Source organism: Corvus cornix, chromosome 1 (assembly GCF_000738735.6).
Source record: "Corvus cornix cornix isolate S_Up_H32 chromosome 1, ASM73873v5, whole genome shotgun sequence".
NCBI lineage: Eukaryota > Metazoa > Chordata > Aves > Passeriformes > Corvidae > Corvus > Corvus cornix.
Window position 1 is genome coordinate 42,249,125 of NC_046332.1, and position 25,180 is coordinate 42,274,304.

A 25,180-nucleotide genomic window follows, 5' to 3' on the forward strand; every position below is an offset into this window, starting at 1 on the left:
CAGCTATACAGAATAGAAGAATTTCTGTACAGAAACAGAGAACATGCATACATGTTCTTCTGATATATAGACAGATATGTTAATACAGCTATAAGCTTCTTTTCTTAAGTCTAGTTTTAGCTGAAAAGTGTTCTTTAGAAAGCATACCCCATTCATGGCATTTGACACTGGAGACTGCCTTTCATATCAAGCAGTTGGAGCTCGACATCATTAAACACGGCATGGCCAGAATATCTTTTGCACTCGGGTCTGATGAGGCTGGTCTTCCATTTAGAAGGCAAATAGCTTTCACTGTAAATACCCTTGGTCAAATGGTTAATCTATATTTTATTTTTAAAAAGATAATTCCTTTTTCCCATTACTTTAGTTATTATGTGAGACCTATAGCTATTGCAAAATGCCTTTTATACATGAAAGAAGTTGAAAGATTAGTTTTTTAGAGAAAGAAAAAACAGCTTGATGGCAAAAATAGAAGACAGTGGAACATGCATTTCTAATCATCCATGCCAAGCATTTGATTTTAAAATCACCCATTTGTACTGTGGCTGATTTCCCCTGGCATAATCATGGGAGGCTAAGAAGAAGCCCTCGTAAAATGAGTAGAGAAGAAACTTCAAGGCACACTGGGAAAAAATGTGCAGAGAGTATGGGGCTAGCTTGGGTTTTCTTAAATTTTGGACTTCTGGCCCTCCAAAGATGGTGATTGCCTAATGTAATTTTGATAAGACATCCATAGTAGGCAGAGTCTACATCTGGAAAAATTCCTCAGCTATGATCACTGCATTATCTGGGGAAAACAGGCAAGCTACAAGATGCTGGAAAAACCTCAGCACAGTGAGATAGTTGAAACAACAAGGCAACATAAAGGACCAAGTACAGAAAACACGATCTGTTTGAGTGTTCAGCATGAGATGTCTGAAGTAACCATGGTTCACAGATATATATAGTCACCCAAGCAGGCTAAGATCCAAATTTCTGGAGAGAAAATCTCTTGGTATGGATTTGGTTTTGTGAAGCTAAGAGTAATAATGCCTAGGATTTTTGAGGGAGGGCTGCAGTGTGAAGTACAGAATGATGAAAGAAGTCTCAGAGAATCCATGCTGAACAGGTCAGTGATGAATAATAAAGGTATCTACATTCATCTTACTGATTCTTTGAAAATATTTTATTCTTGACTCCAACTATATGAGGAACTTAAGTGTTAGAATTTCGGTTTTCAGAAAACTGGTTTTTGGAAAACTCAGAACAGCTAATTGACATGTCTATTGGAAATTAAAATGGAACTTTGAGTGAAAATTTACCTTGGCTTTCACTTCTCTGTCCTTCCAGGTACCATTAAGCCAGTTCACTAGATCAAGGCTAGGAAAAGCAGTAAAAACAGTAAGATGGTACAGTTTATGAGGTAATTCTGGGCTGTTGGAAGCACCTAAGTTCTGAAAAAGCCATCATTACCAATCCTCATGTGGAAGAAGAAACGATCCAAATAATCATGAAGTACATTTTATATGTACCTGGCAAAGTAAATTTCACATCTTTTAAAAAATTTATTTACTCTTCAGAACACACTTGCACTGTCACAGAATAAAACTCATGGGAGCATGAAAATCTCTCATCCACTGTAAATAAAAGGTCCTTAAATGTGGGTAAACTAGTAGAACAATTGGCACTTGATATATCTCAATCCCTGAAATGACAGTGCAGAAGATACTCCTTGACTGGAGAATAGCTTCAGAAGAGCCTTGTGCACTTTGTCAGCAACTGCTGTCCTGCCAATACCTAGTCACAGGCTGCAGAAGGCAGCAGCAGAATTTTGTTTCTAGATCCTCTGAAGAGTTTTGTCTCTCTGATCAAGCTGTATATGATCTCATGATGTGCTAGCATGTTCCATTTATCCGACAGTAACGCTGGTTTCCAGTTATGCTTCCTACTGTCAAGAGGAAGGAAGTAATGGAAGGACAACATTTTTTCGAAAGTATTCAGAAACTTTTCATATGTAAATCCCAGTTATGGGGATTAAAGAAATTAATGAAAATGCTTTTTTTCAAGTTAAAGTATGTGTAATTAGTTAATAGTGGTTTTTAACCCATGGGAAATTGGGAAAAAAAACCAGGTAAGATTTTCATCACACATATCCTCTTAACATGAAAATTGTTTTCAGAAATTAGAAACCATGTTTTCTGGATCTTTAAAAGATACTCAGATCTAAGAGGGACCAAGGAAGCAGAGTTTTATTTAATGTTATTTATTCAACATCATATGATGAATGTCTGTTAATCTTATTGAGGCCAAAAGGAAACCATGGCTTCACTCATTCTAAATAGTAAACGGCAAAGTGGGAAAAATTATTTAAGATTATACCCTTGCACAATAGCATGAATCAAAGTAAACAATAATTTAAGTTGCTGGTGAGGGAACTCTTGATGATGTGAAATCAGCTACTGAGGAAAGAAGTAGAATCCCAGCCCCACCTGGGCCAACACATTCAAAAGCCTGGACAGAGATCGCGGCACTTCTGGGGACAACATGTGTTGCCTGGAAGGTTAAGGTGGAAGAATAAGAATTTGAGAAACATACTCACCAACAAAAGAACAACAGAGTTCTAGTGATGAATCAAATGACATCACTTCCCTAAGGACAGACTTTAATTCTAAATATAAATCTCAAAACAGACAAAAAATAACATCTTCGGTCAAGTTTGAACGAAAACCATGCTGGAATGAATCTTCACACTGGACCAATTTAGTTACATCTTTCATGATTACCTGCCTTCTATTTCTTCCTTTGCCAGATTTTTCAGTGGTCTGGGGAGATATTTCCTAAGCCAGAGGGAGCAGTTAAATGTCTAGTCCCCTTTTAAAGTCACATGGAAGCGTTGTACCAAGCTTCCTCAGTATTTCAAGAAATGCTTTTCTTGAGCTTCCTCAAATTACCGTGGTGTTCATGGGGTTTTTTCAGTTCAGTAAAATTAGAACACGACATTTGACATAAAGAAGCAACATTGGTTCAAAATGTGAGTTAGAAAATCACAGCATCATTAAAGCTGGAAAAGACCTCTAAGACCACAAGGCCAACCTTCTTGGAAGAGATACAACAAACCAGTACATTAGGAAAACGTGCTTTCAAGAGAAAATCTAGGGTATGGTTTAGGATGCTCTGGCATGTGCTCTTGTTAGAAGATGATGGATCTTTATAATAACATTGGAAATCCCCTCCCCCCAAATTTAATACAATTATAGAATAATATAGGTTGGAAAAAGACCTCTAAGGTCATTGAGCCCATACATAAACATAACATGCAATGTCCACCACTAAACCATGTCCAAAAGTGCCACAGCTGCGTGTTTTCTGAACACTTTCAGGGATGGAGGTTTAATCACTTCTGTGGCACTTCTGGGCACCACTTTTTTAGTGAAGAAATTTTTCTAATGTCCAATCTAAACCTGCCCTGGCACAACTTTCCATTTCCTCTTGTTCCGCCACCTGTTACCCAAGAGAAGAGGCCAACCCCCACCTGGCTACAGCCTCCTTTCAGGCAGCTGTAGAGAGTGACAAGGTCCTCCCTGAGTCTCCTTTTCTCCAGGCTAAACACCCCCAGCTCCCTCAGCTGCTCCTCACAGGACTTGTGCTCCAGACCCTTCCCCAGCTCCGGTGCCCTTCTCTGGACACGCTCCAGCCCCTCAGTGTCTTTCTGGCAGTGAGCCCCCAAACGGAGAACAGTATTTGAGGTATAAATTATGGTAAGGCGTTCATCAAAACAATTTAGGTCAGGAGCCATATTGTATGGCTTCGCCTCTCATATCTCAAATTAAATTCAGTTAATTCCTGTCAATGACAGTTTTGCTGGCAGGAGTACTGCAAAATTACTGTGTATTTCTCCAAAATTAAGAAAAAATTGTCTCTATTTTTTTCTGTAAACTACAAATAGTTCTTCTTATGTGTAAAAAAAAACTGTGGTAGCACAGCTATGTATAAAAAGCTGTCTTTATGTAATCAACTGCACACTTCATAAGACACCATGCTATTTAAAATTGATGAAACTGATTTGGTTTTTTCAGCTCTTTTTCTTCTGGAAAGAAAAGCATATTTTTAAATATGCCTATTTTTTCCCTTTTCAAGATAAATTTTAAAAAAATGGAGGCTAGCATTGTAAAGAAGTGGGCCATCAAAGGGTTACTTCTTAAAACAAAATTCATATTTTCTTTGCTTTGTCTCATTAAAATAGGATATGGGGGAAGGTTTTATAAAATCTTAGATTTTGAGGGGAAAAACAAGCTGCAAAGTAATTTGTTTTCTCTATAAAGAAATGTTTGGATGAAGTTCAAATTTGAACTGAAAGAAGTAATATGTCTCGTAAGAAAATGAATCTCTCCAAGAAAGAGAGACAATGTTTAATCAGAGAAGCAAAAAATGTTTAATCACACAGACAATCTAGATAAGTTATCAAACATGATTTCTCTAGATATTCATTTAATGAGGGTGACTTTTCCCTCAGCTGGCAAACTGAAAAGGTGATAGGATTTTGCAAGAAGATCTCTGACCACCAGCAGTATCAGAGTTGAAATGTTCACCTCAATTAAGCAACTGGGAATTTTACGATTGATTCCATAAACCAGTTTTTTACTGTAGTCCAGTCTAATTTCCATGCAATCTGTTATGCCTCTCTAAGCTTTTATCCTGAAGCAGGAAAAAAAATTTCAAAGGTGGCTCTGGACATTTTGTCCTTGAGAAAACCTGCCAGTGTCATAGGAACTTCCTATCATGTTTAACTTTTTAAAAAACTTGTAGTTCTGAAAAGCCTGGAAGTCTCACATGTTACTGATATTTTTATCAGCTTTTAAAAACAGCCAAAAAAGAACTCCTGTACTGATGTGGATTCTCATTCATGTGGCTATGAAAGGTAAATGCTGCATGAGGATTCTCTATGGGAGAGCTTTCAAAAAGAAAGTTTTGGCAGAGTTAGGGATACACACGTGTATGTGCATTGCCAGATAGCTATAAATATCAGATCCATGGAGTGCACAGGACTGGAGGACAAAGGCACAAAGACTGGTTGATTTATTGTAGACAGAGCAGTAAAGTGCTTTAAAAAATGAGAAAAGATTTGGTAGCATTCAGCAAATGTGAAATTCGTGAGGGGTGTTCTATCAAAGAAATTAGCCAAGGCACAGAGGAAAAAGAAATTTTGTAAATAAACCCAGTGGAAATTTTTTTCTTGTTCTATACAAACATTCCATTTGATTTAAACTATGTGGAATTATATACTAATGAAAGTAAAATACTTTAGTGGTGCTCAAGTTTTCAGATGGAAATTATTTAAGGATTGAAGCAGTTTCCCTCACAAAAGTTTATGAACAGACAAGCTACTTTTGTTCGTTATCAAGAAATGAGAGTTGTCAGCGCTTTTTAGGAAAATAGACATACATGATCTCTGAGAAATACCTGCAGCCCCTGGCTGCAAGGGATCTGTGTCAGTCAAATGAGATGGCCCTCAGAAAAGGCTAGCTCCAAATCAGATTGAATCTAGGGATGGAGAGGGAATTAAAAATACAGAGGTATTTTTCCTAAAGTGAGATTTTGGGAACAATCTTAAATCCATCTATCTAAATGTAGGTGCCAAGCCTTTCATAATTGTGTAGTTTCCTTTTGTAGCTAAGAAGGGAAAGGTACCTCTAGTGGATAAATCAGTACACTTAATTTATCACCCATTTTAAGGTCTGTCATTGGAATATACTTTTTTTCTATTTTAGAGACAGAAAAAAAACCCTAGAAAATAAACCCTTGACTTTTGGGTGGTAAGAACCAGGTGAGACAGACTCCTACACTCTCCCTTTGTGCCCCTGTTTACATACAAAGACACAAATGCTTTTTGCACAACTTCTTTTGCAATTGGCTTGGAGGAAACTTTAATCAATGTATTAATTTCTGGAGAGACAGTCTTGCCTCCGTATGAAGCATGGAGAAGAATTCAGCAGGTGGATCTGCAAGCCAGTCTTGGCTGGTCTCAATGGTCTTCTCTTTTATTCTGAGTGTCCCTCAGGGAAACCCTCTAAAGTTAATGTTCTGTAGCTTAGTGATCTGGTATAAGACACTGTACACAAAATACCATATTACAATCTTCAAATCCATTTTAAAAGAAGAAAATACCATGCATGTTAGTTAAGCTAATTCGATTCCATTTTCCATTCAATAGGCAAGAAATGCACTTTCACTTTCTGATATTGTTTCAGGAATTGTCTTTGAGCAGAAATAGTCTTTTAGAGACAATTCACAAAAATGATTTCTGGAAATGTAACAATTAATTAAAAAATGTAGTAAGTTTGAATCTTGTTTTTCAATGTTCTCACATCTGCAGCTGAACAAACAGAATTGCATTTCCCGAATTACCATTTGATTTGGCACATTAAACCAAGGCTTTCATTGTTCTTAGGAGAGTATTTTTAAATGAGCTGGTAAGTCACTTAGAAGAGAGTACTAGAAGTAACCCACTGCTGTGAGTAAAAAACACTCCTGAATTTGCTGTGTTTGATGGATCTGTCTGTTGAACTCCATTTAACTACTCCTGCACACTTTTTAGTACCTGCTTAATCTTATGCATACAACCAAACACAATGACCTTTAGGACAAAGGCTTATGTGTTTTTAGGGGTTCAGAATTTACTATGGAACTGCAAGATATGTGTCCACTAGGTATAACATTCATACACATTGGGCTAGCACTCTGAAGCACTTGAGACAGTTGGACCATTGTGCTAAACTTTTTACAGATATCTAATAGGAGGCTGGCCTTCCTGTCAAGTGCTTATAGTCCCCAATAGAACAGACAGTTTAAACCTTGAAAACTGAGACATGGGAATGCAAAGTGACTTGCTCCAGGGGATTGATTTAGTTTCAGAGATTCAGTACCCAACATACCAGACTTCTCATTATGCAATATCTTACTATAGGAGGACAAATGTTTGAGAGGAATAAATACTCAAGGGGGTAGTACTTGTGATTCATTGGGGGGTTTTTTTATTTTTTTATTTCTAAAGCTGGAACTATCTTAATGTAATATCTTTTTGTTCACCTCAACCACTAATACAGTGTTAAATTTTAGAGCAATAAGCTGGTTTTGGTTAAAGTAATGCTGTGATATTATTTCTGGTTATAATGCTTTAGATATGTTGCTACCTGACATGTGATGTATGTCTCCTAAATGCAAGATAATTAATTTTCTTGAAGGAGTTTGTGATCAAAAGACAAAGGTACATGATGATTTAGAGGGTGCAGAATATAAACAGAACATGAATAGGGTTTTGTTGGATGTTGTTGGATGTATTAACTATATAATGTGTAAAAAAACTCCTTGTTTCCCTTTTGTCCTATTTTGGATGACCCTATTTAGAGGTATTTATCCTACTCTACTCCAGACCGTTCTTAAGATGGTAGTAAACTGGTCCTAATACATGTATATTTTTTTTCATCTAGCCACTTTATGTAACACTGTTTTCTCTTTTATAATCCTGTCTGTCATCTTATATCAGTGATTTAGTTCATCTCATTAAGTTTGTCTCAGTGTTGGGAATTTTTCTTAATGCAAGAGCATAATTTAGTATTAAATCAGCCGTCTCAAACACAACTGAGGAAGAGCATATGTGTATCAAATCTGTACTGGATTTGGGTGCAAGATAGTTTAAAACTGCAGAGGGATGAATTTAGATCATTTGTATTTTAGTTCCAGAGCTCTAGCTAGCCTTGTGTCATCTTCCAGGAGGTGGAGGTCAGTGGAGTGATCAGGAGGAGGTGGATCCGAGAGCACAGAGGACAAAGAGATTTTTGGGATGATCTGTGCAAAATGAACAGAAAGATCTTTGGACATTTTAACAAGAAATGCCAATCTCAAAGCTATTTGAGAAATACTGCTTAATCTCATCTCAGATGTCAGAGCTTTCACAGACATAAGTTGATAAATCATTTGACCTTGTGAGGCAGGTTCATATTTAAATTAAATGATTCTCCCTTCTGTGCTTCATCTCATATGTAGAGCTTGCATCTCCATATGGGTAGGCTGTTCCTCTTGGAAGGAGTTCTTTAGGTTAGGAAAATTCACACAGTATTTTTTACATCAGTGCTGGCAGGTGCACAGCAGCTGAACAAAAAATAGTGTATATGACTGTGACCCATGAAGACATGGACCACAGATGGCATTGCAGACACACCTCAAATGAAAGTCTTCATGTGCCATTATGGTGGCAAGGAAATGTGACTCCCTAAATATACTTTTTAAATTTGTTGCTCTCTGAAGTTTACCAGATCAAAGAATCGTAGAATAAGCTAAGTTGGAAGGGACCTTCAAGGATAATCAAGTCCTGCTCCTGGCCCTGCACAGGACCATTCACAACAGTCACACCGTGTGCCTGAGAGCATTGTTCAAATGCTCCTTGAACTCTGTCAGGCTGGTGCAGTGACCACTTCCCTGGGGAGCCTGTTCCAGTGCCCAACCACCCTCTGGGTGAAGAACATTTTTCTAATACCCAACCTAAACCCCCCGACACAGCTTCAGGCCATTCCCTCAGGTCCTGTCACTGGGCACCACAGAGAAGAGATCAGCATCTGCCCCTCCTTGGCTGGGGGAAGGGGACTATGGGGGCAGCCTCTGTGAGAAGATGCCAGGGGCCACTCTCATGTCAGACAGAGGGAGTTTTCAGCCAGCCCCAAAACAGACATGCTGCTGGTAAAAGCTGAGCATGTCAGTGATGCTGTGGTACCTCTGTGATAACACATTTAGTAAAGGATAAAAAACACTGCATAGGAGCAGTGAAAGAGTGCAGCCTGAGGAGGAAGGAGAGTCAGACACAAATTGTCATTGACCAATCATAATTCCTAATCCCTGTCTGGATGTCAAAGCATAGGAGGAATGGAAGAGACAGCAATGAAAGACTGTCCTCATATCTGAAAACTTCCACAATGTAAACTAGTCTTGAGTCTTTCAATTTGGGTGCTTCCATAATTTGGGTTTTTATAACAGATGTGGGTGTCTGTCAGTATATCTGTAACAGCTAACTGTGCCAGGGCTTCCCACACAGGTGTTGAAAACATAGGGAAAAGCATTTTAAAATGCTCATTCCAGAACCTGTGTCCTGGAACACTCAGGGTCAGCGAGTCGTGACTCTGAAGCAGCATCTGCCATGTTGCTTGGTGTTAGGCTGCAGGTCTTCCAGATTCCTACATATATGGTTCCTGTATCTGGTACCTGTTCACTGCTGAGCAAAACTAACACTGTTGGCAGACCAGCTGTACACTCCTTATTCTTTGTAAATATATTGTTTAGAGGATTTAAACTATCTGGATATAACTTGGAAATAAGAAGTTGTTGGAATTTTTTGCTTTTCATTTTTCAGGGTAAGATTTTTGTTTTGTTAGGGACTTGTCTTTAGAACAATAGCAGGAACTTTGGAAAGTATTTCTCTTACAGAGAAAGAAGACTACTGTGACTTGACCATGTGTGTCAGTAAACCCTTCAGTATATACAATTTTTGCCATTTTGGCATTATGATATCTTTTCTTAACTGAAGGTCCTCTGAGTCACCTGTTCTTTTAAAGTGATTGTACTACCACGTAGTACAATCTGCTAGAAAAGAACACATCTCATTCATATTACAACGACTGTATCAGCACAATCTTGGCTATTTAAGGTGCATTGCAATGTTTTTTTCTGGAGTCTGTTCTGAGAGGAATAGGCTGGGTGGAGAAAGGATTCAGACTAGCCCTGGGGAAAAGCCTTGGAGGTGTTGGTGGATGAGAAGCTCAGCATGTCTCGGCAATGAGCACTCACAACCTAGTAAGCCAAAAGTATCCTGGGCTGCATCCAAAGCAGCATGGGCAGCAGGGCCAGAGAGGGGATTCTGCCCCTCTGCTCTGCTCTGGTGAGACCCCACCTGCAGTGCTGCATCCAGCTCTGGGGTCCCAGCACAGGGAGGAGTCAGTTGGAGTCAGTCCAGAGGTGGAACACTTAGTTGTTCCCAGGGCTGGAGTGCTATTCCTGTAAAGCCCGACTGAGAGAACCAGGTTTCATCCTGGAGAAGAGAAGGCTGCAGGGAGGCATAATTGCAGCCTTCCAGTACCTGAAGGGAGCCTGCAAGAAAGATGGAGAGAGTTTATTTACAAAGGCATGTAGTGACAGGACAAGGGGGAAAGGTATTAAACTTTAAGAGGGTTGGTTTAGATTAGATATTAGGAAGAAATTCTTCACTGTGACGGTGGTGAGGCACTGGAAAAGTTTGCCCAGAGAGGTTGTGGACTCCCCATCCCTGGAGATGTTCAAGACCAGGTGGAATGGGGTGCTGAGTAACCTGATCTAGTGGCAGGTGTCCATGCCCATGATAGGGAATATTGGAACTTGATGACCTGTAATGTCCCTTTCAACCCAAACCATTCTATGATTCTATGAGTCTGACCTCTGCATTCATCTCATCTGTGGTGAGACCAATGGCACTGAAAAATCTGCAGGAGAAAATAGTATGTGTAATACAGATAGTAGGTTGTCAGCTATGAAGAGATATCTGGTTTAAAGACAAATTATTATTCAATATTTTTCAAAGTATGCTCATAAAAATGTTCTTGTCACTGCTTTATATTTATGAGGGAAAATATCTTGAACAAAATTTTCTTAGAATGCTAATATGCAACTGTTTTACCAAGCATAATTTAGTGCATTTTTAATAAGTAAAATGCCTTTAGAAGTGTAAGAGAAATGGAAAAAGAACTGGGAAATCCAGGTAGTCATGTTTGCCTGGAGGCATTTTCTGAGAGCAGTAATGAGTCGGAATGCAAATCCTCCTGGCTTTGCTGATTTTTGTGGTCGCTGCTGATTACTGTAAAATTGATTCAGGAGTGTTGCAGCATCTCTGCATATGTTAAAGCTTCATCTCCATAGTGTCACAGGCATTTTTCCTCTCTGGGGGTTTTGTACTGAGTAAGAAAAAATTCTCATAACCCTCATCTTAGCATTTTTTCTTATCAAGGAGCAAAGAAGGACACTCTTCAGTTACTTCCCAGTCTTGATCTCAAGTATAATAGCACAAGTTTTCTTGGATCGGCTATTTCAGGACTCTAATGGTACTCAGATAATGTTTTATCACATTTGGATTTAGACTGTGGCAAGGATAGTTTCCTTTGAACATGAAGAATTATTATTCTGTTACTTTAAGTTATAAGTACTTCAGGGTCATATAATGTTATTTAATGAAATTTCAAGTTTGACTTTTTTCTCCATCCTGAGAATGAATTCAAGCTTTAACTCCACTAAGTGTACAATTTCACAGCTTGGCATTGATTTCTTGAATTTTTCATCATGTGGATTCCTACTGTAAGGACCGTGTATTACAAGAAGTACTCTGTGCCGCTGTAAAAGTGCAAAGTACAACAACAAGGAGCCTTAGGAAGGATTTTGTCTAAACAAGAAACACATTAAGTAACTGCCACTTACATACATGAGGTTTGTGTTCAATTATTTCAGTTGTCAGGGTTAATTGAACTGTGTTTAAAAATAGAGAAGGCTGCCATATCCTCACAGAAATATTTGTAAAACACAGAGAAATCCCTCTGCAGAGGAAGATAATGTACAGGATGTGACTGAATGAATGATTATAGAAGGAAGATACAAGAAACAAGTGTTTAAAAAGGATTATTAATAAGAAAGTTTTGGGGTTTTTTTAGAAAAAGGAGCTATAAAGGAGATTTGCTTCAGAAATGAGAGCCTAAGTTCCACTGAAAAATGAAACTTTTAAAGGACATTAAAACAACAGTAGAAGGTCATTTACATATTTAAATAAAAGTACAGGAAATAGGAAAATAATTAAAGCTGTTCTATATTGATGATGGGACAGAAAAGCAGAAAAATCTGGTTTGGAGATTTTAAGCTGATAGATATTTCATATTGATTTTCACTCAAGGAGAATGTTGATCTTAAAAGAGGTGTGATGACAAATGGGAACAGGGAAATTGCATCTTTCTTCCCTGGTTCTTCAAGAATTGGTTTACTGAAGGGCAGATGCAATTACAAGTGCCTCTTACTAGACCTGTTAAGTAAGTTGTGATATGTATGATCAGTGAAGTTATAGAACAGATTTTGATGGAAAGAAAGCTTTAAAATATGGATGTACACTGAAAATGGCATAAAATGCAACCAGAAGTTCCTAAGGTAGACAGTATAGGATTGATCTCTATCTTCCAATTTCGAAGAGAATGTAATAAAATAGACATGCTCTTAAGAGAAGTGATTTATGGAAATGGGGACAAATGGAGTCAAAAGGCAAGCACGAAACAATGGAGAAGATGGCAACAAATTTTGGTGGAAGAGGAGGTACCAGGCTGGAGAAGCACAATTACAGGAGGAAGATAGTAAGTGTCTAATTTTGTAGCAGACACAGAGCTGAAAAGTCAGGGTACAATGATGGAATTTGCTGGAGAAGGAGATAAGTACATCAAACAGAGCAGACTAAGACTTTAACCATAGAAGTAAATAATTTTGAGGAGTATGGTAATAAGTGTGACATGATGGAAAACGAATAATAGTGACTAATGAAAATTCTGTGCTGTAAGCAGAAATGCATCATTTGCAAATGGCCCAGAAGGAAGAAGGAGCAGAATTTTGATCCCAACATGGTCATCAGCCATCACTGAGGTTCAGAGTTAGAAAAACACAGTGTTGTCTTAGGATATGTCAGCAAAAATACTTTATGGTAGAGATGGGGGAATAATGTAAAAAGAAGCAGAAAGCCTTCAGCTGAAATTCTCAGCATTTTGGTCATCTGTGTTCAAGCAAGATGAGATGGAGCTGGGAAAGCAGAGAGCAACACTGCCTGTGATGACTAGTGGAACGGCAAGCCACTAATTTGGCAAATGCCAGTTTGAGGGGTCTGTGGGAATCTGTTTTGTGTGGTCCAGAAAGGAAAATACTGAGAGGGTTTATAAGAAATGTGCATATTGAAGGGGAGCTTAGGGAAAGGAAGAAAGTTTTTGAAAAAGCTTTACTGATATACAGTCTGGCTATAAAAATCGTTAGGATGGGAGCCATAGCAGTGGAGGAGCACATAAAATCGCAAAACTGCCCTCAAGCCACTTACCCCAGTTCTGACATCAGAACTGGGTAAATCACCCAAATCTTAGGAGAAAAATGCACAATTTGTATTTTTAGCTCTTTATGCAGTAAATGTAATGTGAAAAAAGTTAAAGCTGAACTGATTTGAATTTGCTAAGGGTGTACACTGTACCCTGACTGCACTGCACATGCAGAATGATTGTGACCTCCAGGCTAGTGGGAGGGTTTCTTAAGTTTTCCTGTGTTTAGGCAACATGTAAGAATGGACTGTGAGAAGAGAGAATCTGGATCAGGAGAGCATAGGAGATACACATACTTGTATATGATGATCCCCTAACTGACTGTTCCTTTCTCCATTTTCTGTGATTCTGGGATAGGTAACACTATTAATGATCACACAGTTTCCAATAACTTGATTTGTGCTTCAAAGGAATGGGATGTTTTTCATTAGACCCTTTATAAATTGATAGAAATGCAGTATTTGCTTAAGAAAATACCCATATGCCTGCTTTTATGTGCAGAGATCAGTAAAGTCCTTACCCAGTCTGATGAAATCAATAGAAGTCCTTCCCTATGTCTTAAATGAGTCCAAGAGCAAATCAGAACTCAGAATATATATTCAGGTCATTTGTTTTCTGGTTTTCGGGTAGCACAGGGTAGAAACAAAAGGGCTGGGGAAAAAGTGTGATCACATTGACTTACTATGTTTTACTTAAACTGCCCTCTTAAAGTCAAGGACATTATTCATGAAGTAGGTTTTTTTTACTCGATGTCTCTAGAAGTGTTTTAATGTACCACAAGGACTTCCTGCTTAAAAGGGAACAAAGGTTCTACATTGTTACAATTCAGAATGTCCAGATTTCACTTACAAGGTCAGTAACATTTTTTTGATAACTTTCACATTTTAGAATGTGAAAATTTTTCAGTTAAAGGTAATAGAAATGCCTGATAGTATGCAGAGCTATGGCTAAAACATTATATGTTGATTTTTTCACTGGTATGCAAAAATACACGTTGTTTATTTTGTATTTTATTTTCGAGCAAAACCACTATAGATGCTTCAATGAATGGGATCAGAAAGTCACAAAATGCTATTTAGCTATTTATTTATTGGTTTCCAGAAGAAAACACATGTGAAAATTTAATTTAACTGTACAGGCAGAATTGCAAATCTTCAAATTAAAAATATGGGGATGTTTGAATGTGTAAGTACGTATTTACAGATTCTGCCACTACTTAAACTCTCTTTCTTTCTTTCTTTCTTTCAGTTTGCTCCCAGTATTCTAGAGGAGTTTTTGCCATTTTTGGACTATATGATAAGAGATCAGTACATACCTTGACCTCATTCTGCAGCGCCTTGCACATCTCCCTTATCACGCCAAGTTTCCCCACGGAGGGTGAGAGTCAGTTCGTGCTGCAGCTGCGGCCATCCCTGAGGGGAGCCCTCCTGAGCTTGCTGGATCATTATGAATGGAACCGCTTTGTTTTCCTGTATGACACAGATCGAGGTAAGTTGTGACCCAGCTTTCTTATCTTTGTCGTTCAAATGACTTCTGCAAGAGCTGTGAACTTTTATGTCCTATTGAGAGCTTGGGGAGCCAAATTTTAAAGGGCCTTTGAGGTGAAATATCTCTGACTGAGTAGGTGTGTGGCTGAAGGAAGAAATCCTTTGTCTGCAAAAATTGGGTCTTGGATTCACATAGTATGTAATCGACCAGCCAAAGCCTATGCTTTAAGTCTAGAATACTAAAATCGTACAACTAATGGTAGTTAAACAAAAGCACGGTGCAATAATCAGAATGTTACAGCTCTATTCACTCTTCAATTCACTTCGTAAGTGACAGCAGCACAAAGAAGTAGAGAGGAATGGCCACTTCTCTGCCTCTGCACTGCTGTAAGCTGAGATGGGAGTGAGCCTATGGGACTTCCAAGCTTTGGAAGCTCAAGGCAGAGAAAGGCTCTGCCCTCAGGCTGTGCCAGAGTAGTGGAGGTGAGAGGCAATGCCTACCAGGCACAAGGTATCCACAGGCCAGCAGAGGGAGGGAGTGCTGCTGCAGCCCATCTTCTACTCCTTTCATCTGGAGTTACCTCTGTGAAGGACTACACTTTTATAAAATATGTAGTTAATTACAGAAAAGGGTGCATTTTCTATCCACAGTTTCCATTCCACATCCCAGAGCATCTCAGAACTGTTTAACTGGTAAAAAACTGTAAGTGCATTACTGCACCTCACCACTCAGTGAGGAATTGAGAGGTAAAAGCTGTTCTCCAAGTTGTGTGTTCATTCTGCTGGGAAAGTCCTCTGCCGTTGTTTGTGGAATAGGATCGAGCCAAAATAGCAGAGCTTCTGTGAAAGAGGCAAGATTTTTATGTTGATGGCTTGCTTACAGGGGGGAAGCGTGCAGCATATCTCTAGTCAAATAATTATTTTACTACAGCTGTTTCAATATAGTTCCCCATGTGGACAGTCTATTCCAGAATTAAAGTGGCTTTATTCCAGTATAATTACTCTACAGAAGAAATAGGGAATTACACTGACCTAACTAAATCTGTTTAATTATTTGATTGTGGCTATAGAAGTTAATTTTCTCATATATACAAGCACTACATTTCAGTGAGTTTTTACCTTGATATGCTGCCTAAATACCTGAATTTGAATCAAAATGAATAATGTAAGAAAATGAAAGAGTTTGTATTGTATCATAATTGTTTGTTTGTTGTTTTTACCAAATTATTTTTTTAATGCTTGCTGGACCCATGAAGTTCTAGGAAGCATTATAGAATAGATTAGATAGCTGGAAAGAGGAAAATATGGCAGAATTTAAACGCATTTCTACTCAAGATGTAGTTATGGGTAAAAAGAAAACAAACACGTAATTACAGATGTGGTCCTGCAAGTTCAACAGAAAAGAAGTGCACAACCTGCAGTTACCTTTCTCATCTAAATTCACACACTTAATTAGATTGAGGCATTATTTTTAAGCATGTGATATCACACCAAGGACAGTTTCAGCACACGGTCTGTAACAGCACAGTTAATAATTAATTCTTATGGCACTGAACTCAGCAACTCTGAACTCATCAGCATGTCTTTGATAAAGACATGACATTTTCCAGCTTGGATTCAGGGGACACTACATTGGGTAGTCTCTCAAATTCTGGATAGGTCTTGTGATGCAGTTTCATGCAGGAGAAAGTAAGATTCAATGTATCTTTTGGTATTAAGAATACTGTAAAGACACATCATTGTTGAGTAAATTTTCACTACCTTTACACAAGACAAAATTTCAATGTGGACCTGAGATACGGTTGAAAAAAAAAAGTAAACATCACCTTACTATCAGAGTAACTGGAAAAAGAAAAAAAAATCATTAATGTTGAGTCGTAAAAATCTCTGTCAGTGAGGCCAGAAATTAACCCTGTCCATATTTTTGTCAGAGATCCTTCCTTTACCTGCCAGATGTCTCCCTGTCTGAGCAGTCCCATCGAAGCAAATTGAAGGAAGGTGAACCCTCTCAGCATTTTGTTGCTGGGCTTGCAAATTGATATTTGCAGCTTAAGTGGGAAGCTATGAATAAGCTCTTATGGGGGAAGGTAAGCAATAAGCCTAAATTCCAGCCTGACACAGTAGCAAACTGTGAAGAAGGCAGTATTTAGCAGCTGTCAGTATTGTAAAAGGCAGAAGTCCTTCACAGAAGGTAGAATGACAAAATACACTTGGGCAAACCTTCAGCAGCAGTGGTGGACAAATAATGTTGCTTTCAGACCTGCTTTCCCAGCCTTTCTGTCCTGCCTTCTTCTTGGTTCTGTTGCATGTGACTTGGTTGCTGCTCACTCTTGGGGGTTGAACAATTAAATCATATTTTCAGGGTAGGTTTCTCTATTGCATCATTCTGTTCATCTTTTTGACAGCCCCTCAGCTCCCTGCAGAATGCCAGTCTCTGTACTGCTGGAGACACCTATGTTAAGATTTCAGTTCAGGCCAGGAATGCACTTTTGTTGCATCTCTCCAAGTCATTCCCACATACCACACCTGGGGTTATACCCTGTAGCAGTCTTGGACCTCACAAACTCTGATGAGGTGGTGGCTTCAGCTATTATGTTAAATCTCCCTTTCTGATGTTCTGCCAAACTCACAGACTGGAAAATCACTGTCCTGTGACAGAATGAAGATACTAGGAAGAATGGCAAAAATACAAAATTAATTGGATCTAGCAGGGGACATTATGGAAAAGGACAGCAGGTTTTGCAAGAGGCATTAGACCTAAGAGAAAGATGAAGGAAAATTCAGCTCATTATTTAACATGGGAAAGTGAGCAAGTAAAGAGTGACACAGAAGGCTAAAGCCTGAAGGGTTCTTTTGTTTCAATACGTTTCTCTTTCTCTTATCCTCCTTTCAGGTTCAAAAAGGCTTAATTATGACCCGATGCTTAATACAATTAATATTAACAGCAAAGTGCCAGGAACACAGGGCAGGGAAAAAGCACGCTGAAGAACATTTATTTGAGTTATGCAAAGCATAGTAGGAAAGGGCTGAAACAAAAACCGTGCCTCCTTAAGAAACCCAGAGGAAAGGGAAGTCCACCAGGAAAGAAAAGTTCAGGTAATATTTGATATTATCTCTAAAGGGAATTAAGTGAAAAACACCAAATGAGTAGAACACAAGAACATTCAGTTTATATATGTTGTTTTATTGTGACTGAGAGGTATTTAATTTAAAAAGAGGTATACAATGAAGTGGAGCTGTGTATCTGTAAATCCATGGGATTTTTGACCTAGCATAAGTATGCCTGTAGTGTGATTTCACTAGTTGGTGACAACATTTTCTGGCACCAGAAAGAAAAATTTGGACCCTGAAACCACAAAAGAAGGCCAGAGGAGTTTGTGTGACATGTGAGAAGCTGTTCAAGAATAAAAATCGTAGAATAATTTAGGTTGAAAAACCCTTAAGGTCAAGTCCAGCCATTCACCTAGCACTGCCAATATCCAATATAGATTTGAGACATGCAAGTATTGAGCCTGCAAGAGGTCAGTGTTAGTTTTCCACACTGTGTGTAGCCTTATTGAGAGCTGGAATGGCTGAAGTTGCCAGTTAAACTGCAGAGATTACCCAGAGCTGAGGAGTCCCTGGATGGAGAGTGGTAGAGGGGCTGTAGAGCAGCATGGGGCCATACAGGACACCAGGGAGGATGGCAGCCAACAAGCTGGAAACTGCTTTCACAGATTTTCAGCATCCATTTGAACTCAGCTGTGTTTCCCAGCAAGAGTTTTCAGTCCCAGACTGTGTCTGAAGAGTGGGAGCGCAAAGGGGAGAGCTACCAGCTGGCCTAGCAGTTGATTCACCAGAGGCAAGGACTATAAAATAGTTATATTCTATAGAAATTAGGAACCATGTGTGAGGCTGCTTATGTTCCTTGTTAATGCTTTTTTCTTCCCCTTTGCTCCTTTTAAATACATGTTCATGAAGCCAACTCAGTCATGGCTGCAGATGAGGAAAAATAGCTCACTGTGCACAAAGTAAATTTAATTTTCCCACATTTCTGGATAGTGTTTTAATAGCAACTCCTTTAAAGTTGAAAGTGTTCTATGACAATCTAAACCTGGCAGAAGGGTTTACAAGTACTGGTGGCCTGTTAGAATTAATCCTACAGTACACAGAGTAGCAATCTCTAGGCTTTTGTCTCTAAGAACTTATGGAGGATAAGTGAGTCCCAGAAGAGAGCAGAAGATGTCTGGAAAAGGCAAATAATGGTACATGAAATTTAAAGCTTTCCCTCATATTTCGAGGGAGATTATGAGTTTATTTACAATCAGTTTATCAGGCTAATCTAACTTCCACCTTTGGCAGAGCATCTGGCTCAGCAGTAAGGATAAGGTTTGGGGTATCCATGATTAGTACCTCCAGTGATACTGCGTCAGGCCTGACATTCTCACAGAAAAAATAGAAAACAGAGGTTCAACTACAGCATGGCAATTTGAAAAGCAGAAACCATAACCCCAAAATTTTTGCTTATGGCATATTTTAAAAGTAGGAGCAGGTCTCGAATGAGGTGCAAGGGATTTGTCTTTGAATTTGCATGACAGCACAGAAAAAGACTTTGGTGGGTAGTGAGCCTGGCCAAGGGATGAGTGGTACAAAAAGGGTTCAGGGTTTAAAGTGATCCTGCCAAATAGATAGACCAAGAAGGTGAAATGTGATAAAGGTGGTGTAAAGGATAAACATAGCTGGGAAGAATCATAGCTACAAAGTGCAGAGTAACTGTCTCAGCGTTGGTACAATGAGATATGTTTCAGGGGTTGTGGCGAGCCCTAAGTGTAATGTAAGTACAGAAAGCCATACTGGTTATTCTGAAATTTCGAAAAAGAATGTTGCGTGTGAGATGTGAAAGCTGAATATCGCTCTCACCCGGCTGGCCATGCTGCTGTGTCACATGTTGAGACTTCCACTGCAAAAGAAAACACCAAAAATTTTCAAAAAAAATTTTTCCTTGCCCTTTGAAAGCACCAGATGCTGTTTTCAGCTATAACAAGGGCCTTCAGTATAAATGTGGCACAAGAATCCATTGCTGGAATGTCACTGTGATCACTGACCACCATATACAGATACAAGTTTCAAGGGACCAGTGAAGAGAAAGAATATTTAAAGAAAAAAAAAAGACATGACCAATTAGAAAAAGCTTTATGAATGGAGATTTTGCTTTATTTTCTTAATTGTAGGACAGTTAAGAAGCAAAGATCAATAATCGTTTGTACCTGATGAGATCAAGGCAAGAAATAGAATTATGTAGGCAGATTTAAAGTGTTACTAGGAAAAAATGCTTCAATTAGGTTGGAATAATCTGATGAGATTCTTACCACGAGAGTAAGATTGTTACCACTTCAGAGGTTTTGAAGAGGTTAGTAAATATCTGCACTGGTGATCTGCGTTTCTATACCCACCTCAGATGATCTCTTATATCTCCTCAGGATTATTTATGTAATTGTCATGTCTCTAGGAAATTGGGAATGGCTTCTTCACAGTACTTGGGACACTGAAAAGATAATTTTCTTAATTTTCTACTATGGAACAACTTTCAATAATATATTATTTCTATTCAATTATATATATATATAGCCTTTGTAAAACATTTAGTGTGTTCTATTATTGAAAAATCAGATCAAAAATATTCTGAGTGATCTAGATAAAAACACTGCAAAACCAGGTTGAAGGACTATCATTATAATATGGTACTCAATAAGTTATCATTAACGGGGCATTTAGGTGCTGAAAGAATTGACCCTACATCGAGCTTTAGTTGATATTTTTACTGCACTTCTGAACAAATTTTTTGATGACTCACTAGTGAAAATAGTGGTAGTATAATAGCAAGTTATTTCAATACCTCAATTGAAAGAGCTAGACTTACTAAAGTCAGTAGTGATATAAACATATAACTTGCATTTTTATGTGCAAAAAAATACTGAGTCAAGGTTCTTATTTCTGAAAAAAGTTAAAAGGACCATAAAAAGCAAATTGCAGGTGACCTTACAACAAAATATTGAAAAAAAATGGTTTTGACCCCAAGTGCTCTTTATTTATTAATTTTTTTCTGCATAGCACTGTTAAGCCCAAACCAACATCATTCTTGCCTTAAACTGCTAAAATAATGTCACATAGTGTTTCAGGTAAACCTGAAAAAAACAAGTTATGTCTTGGATTGTGAAGAATATTATGTGGGGAATCTGTCTTTTTTCAATTGCAGTCATCCACTTGGTCTTGGGCCCTTTTTTCATTAGTATCACCAGGAAGAATTTGGTAGGATTCCCACAGTATGAATTTTTCATCCTACTGACCTTTGGCAAAATGTTGGACAATAAAAAAAGAAACGTAAGTTCATGGTTAGGTCCACTGAAAAAGGAAGGTTCTTACCTGCATCATGCAGTTATGTACCAAACTTTTGTGAAATAAAGATCAGTGTTGTCATGACATTGAAGAAATACTGATAAAACAAACAGCATTCAATACCTGGTCTCATAGTCTTTACTAGACTGCACTAACATCATGGTTTGTAGGTTTGAATTTTTCCATATTCCTCACTAGATCTGATAAAAAGCTATTTGTCTTCAGCAAACACTCTACATGGGTAGTGCATAATGTCACACATACTGAGATCCAGCTACCACTGTGTTTGTTTTTTACCAAAGTTACATTGTAATTTAATGCAGGCCAATCTGAAATGGTACACAAAACACAGAAAAATATTGTTTTGTCAAATATCAGTGAGTTTAGAGACCTGCAGTAAGTTTGTCTTATGATCTACTGTTGTCTATACTCAGTAACAGTAAATTCCGTGTTTTTTATGAAATAGAGCAATGTGCTTTATCCATCACTAATTGGCTTGCAGCAAATTTTGTTTTGCCAGTGTGAGATCATTAATAATTATACCAGCAACATGCCAGCTCGTCCTCATCTTCTTAGCAGGTGGTAGCAGCTTGAAAATTCAGGTAATAAATGCACACGTGAAACTAAAACGCAGCTGGATCCTAAAATCAGCATTAGTAATGATACTGTGACTTTCCATCTTTCTCTTGTCTTACCACTAAAGAGAAGCAATTCTCGTAAATCAGCAGGGTCATCATTTAATTTATTACATGTGAAAAATTGTCCAAGAGTTTTCAGAATGCTTCATTTAACAAAAATGCTCCTCTTATTGACTGAAATGATTGAACATTAGATCAAGGTTGAAATTAACAGAAAGTGTGGGTATTAGAATCAAAAGCTGATCATCAAGTGTACAGATGAGTCTCCTAACTTTAGTATTCCATGTAAGATGTGGCTCAAAATATGCTGCATCAGAACTTCTCTGTGTGTTTGGTCATCTGGCAAACACTGAGAATATAGAGTGCAGCCTAATATGCAAATGCCATAGAAATACATAAATCATAAAACATTAAATAAACTGCTGCTTATTATATTGCTAGTCTGAAGAATTTGCTTTGCTTTATTCTGACTTAGTGGGTGTCATGGAGAAGACAAGAGACTCATGATAATTTTAAATACTGCTTTTTAAGTTGCCGTGCCAGTGAATCAGCTCTGCCCTTTCTAATGATTTGTTTGTGACAGTGTAGTAGAATCCTTAGAGCTAAGTTCTTTTCTCAGTAGCGTTTATCTCAGTTTCACACATGTGTAATTCAAGATTATGCCTGTAACTTCTATATGCTTTTATAATCCAACATCCAAATGTAAATAACATTGCAACTTCCAATGGCTTGTTCTAATAATATCAGAGAATTAGAGAATAGTTAATTTGTTGTTACCTGCATATATAATACAGTCCTTTAAATGAAAACATGTCATTTTTATCTGGTTTTTACACACATTCTGTATTTACTTGGGAGCAGGGACAGTATGGTCAGTAATTCTGAGTGTCTGTTTCCATTTGCTTAAGAGCTTTTCCACACAAGGATGTGGTTAAGAAAAAAAGTGACTTCCTACCTTTTTTTCTGGAAAAAGCTCATGTATTGGCATTTTTGTTCTTGATTTTCTGAGTAGTAGAGTTAAGTTCAGCTGCTCTTACAAGTTTCAAGTGGCAACTCTGAGCACATTTCTGATTTTATTATTATTTGATCCCAAATAAGAGTAGATCTTTTATATATGTAATGATTGGACTTGTATTCATCTTTTCTGTGGATCAAACAAATTACTTTCAGAGAGCAAAGTGTTAAGCAGAAATTTGTGTTACAGTTCACTGGTATTAGCTTTCATATTCATACTTAGGGTAGACCCTGCCCTTCTTTACATGTATCTCTATCGGTATCATGTTTGACAAACCCTGCAGAGAGTTATCTCCAGTGAAGGCAGCCTTACATCAGCATAACCAAGTGCATCTTTTCTAAGTCTGAGGCTGTGCTATGTCACCACTACACACTGGTCAGTAGTAACACTGCAGACAGTTGATAGATACAGCACCCAGCAGCGTGGACCGCCAAAGAGGGCCTTGAAAAAGACTCAGACGAGGAAGCCAGCCACACATCCAAATGCTTATGCTTTAGAAATTCCTTTCAGTATGGACATCCGAGTCCTGCAGCTGCTGAACGTAGCCTTTTATATGGCCACAGGTGTTGGCTTCAGCGCTGGAGCACAGAGTGGTAGCAAACAAAGGGGAGTATAGTCAATGCTGCCAGAGACCAGACGTGGTGCCAGTGTAATACTGAATGTAAAACAAATACTTGTGCCAAGTTGTTTCTAAATGCATTTTAGTTAGAAAAATTAGCTTGTCGTTTGGGAGTATTATCTATGTGTAGATGAATCTTCCAAGTTTTAATACAGTATAAAGCAGGCTTTTTAAAAATAAAAATAAATAAACAAGATACAGACTTACAAAGGTCAAGACATACTATTCCATTTTTTATGCAACTATTGTTTAAAAAATAATAAAAATGTATAAGACTAATTTAACTCTTCATGATCCCTCCTTGGCATATTTGTGAGACATTTATCCCTTGTGTAGTGTGAGTTACTTCTCCAGAGCAGGAGCAGGAAGTAAAGGTAATTCTGCTTTAGAGTAAATCTGTGTTTGTATATAAGGGCATTTCAGGAGTTGCACATTCTTAATTCAGATGATTGAACTGTCATCCTATCATCGATGCAATCTGTGATTTTAGGACTACATTTTCTGCATCTGTAAGGAATGCATTTCCGATGTATTTAGATGTTCACTATTCTGAGATGCATTTTCCCTGTAAATGGAATATATTTTAGGTGGTTCCCTCATAAATTACTGCTGAAACCTATTTGCATACATATTTATACAAATTGTCTTTGGTCAATTCCAAAAGGGGTGGTTGAAGCGTAGACATCCTTTTAAAATGACTGACTGCTTATCACAGTGCTACAGATGCTATTTCTGCCTCTGTACAGGGAATTTCCTGCACCAGTATTTACAGATAACAGCATTAACAGCTGCTTCTGTTACCAAAATTCCAATGTATGTTTGAGGTATTTAGCATTTTGCAATTGGAAAGAGAGTTACCAAAGGGTCCTTTAATCCTGGGGTCTCAAAATCCCTCTTTTGTACTACTACCTTGGTGGGTTTTAATATTAATGCACACCTGGATGCTGCAGGATGTTTTCCTTTGGACAAGGGGCATACATTTTGCTCCAGTGTGACTTCATCTGCAAATGGCAAGCAGAACATTTAGTAGTTTTGAAGATCTGGGCAAAATAAATGATGAGAGTGTCACCAAAGAGAGGGCTTGTGAATACAAAACTGGTTGCTAGCGTAGGTCCTTGGAACAAATATGCATTTTATGTTAACTTGTCACTGGGAAAAAAAAAAAAGAAAGAAACTGTTCTAGGAGTAAGGACTTGTATCCTAGATCATCCCTTTCCTAAGGGTGAGTCCAATCAGCATGGGACGGTGCGCTTGGGAAGGCCCTATATAGACGCTTTTATTTCATAAAAGGTATTGGTGCCAAATTTCCTCTGTAGTGAGTTCAGAATAAAAAAACTAAATAAAATTGTCAAGCGTATGTACACATAATAAACAAGTCTTTAACACAGAAAAATAATAAGCAACATTTTTTTGAGTGTGCTTTGTGAGACAAAGAAGTCTCTCATACCAGAGAAATGCATTTGCAGATGCCTGTTATAAAATGGCTTGATATGTATGAATCAAATCAAGTGGAAAGAAAGCAGTTTACTTTGTCAAGAAACTTGATAAAAGTAAGGCATTGTGATATCTTGGTCTTCAATGATATCCTTCCTGTAAAAAACAAAGTATTCTCCTTTATATAATGGGATAAAGAGAGTTTCAAATAGGTCTAAATTATTCAACACTCTCCTAAGAATCTTTAACTAATGGTAGTTAAATAAGGCAGCTTTGCCAAATTTGCATTATAAGCAGTTTACGTTTAGAGTACAAAACAGGTCATGAACCTGACCGTTAAACACAAGTGACTGTCCCAATCACAGGCTTATCAATTATTTTTGTGTGGAATCTACTTTTGTCTGGATGCAGAACAGCTGAAGTCATTTAAATATCAAAAATCTTCCTATCTTACAAATTCATATCATGCTACTGAAAAATATTCTAGCAGTAATTTTAGATTGTATTTTCCT

General features: G+C 38.0%; 1 protein-coding gene across 8 annotated transcripts in view; it reads left to right on the top strand.

Moving 5' to 3' along the window:
* The window catches only part of GRIA4 (glutamate ionotropic receptor AMPA type subunit 4), a 216,934-nt gene that overhangs the window by 57,548 nt on the left and 134,206 nt on the right, over positions 1 to 25,180 (top strand). For all 8 annotated transcript variants that reach the window (XM_010400587.3, XM_010400583.3, XM_010400586.3 and 5 more), the window contains exon 3: positions 14,349 to 14,588. In XM_010400587.3, coding sequence (XP_010398889.1) covers positions 14,349 to 14,588 — 240 coding nt within the window. The remainder of the gene's footprint in view (positions 1 to 14,348; positions 14,589 to 25,180) is intronic.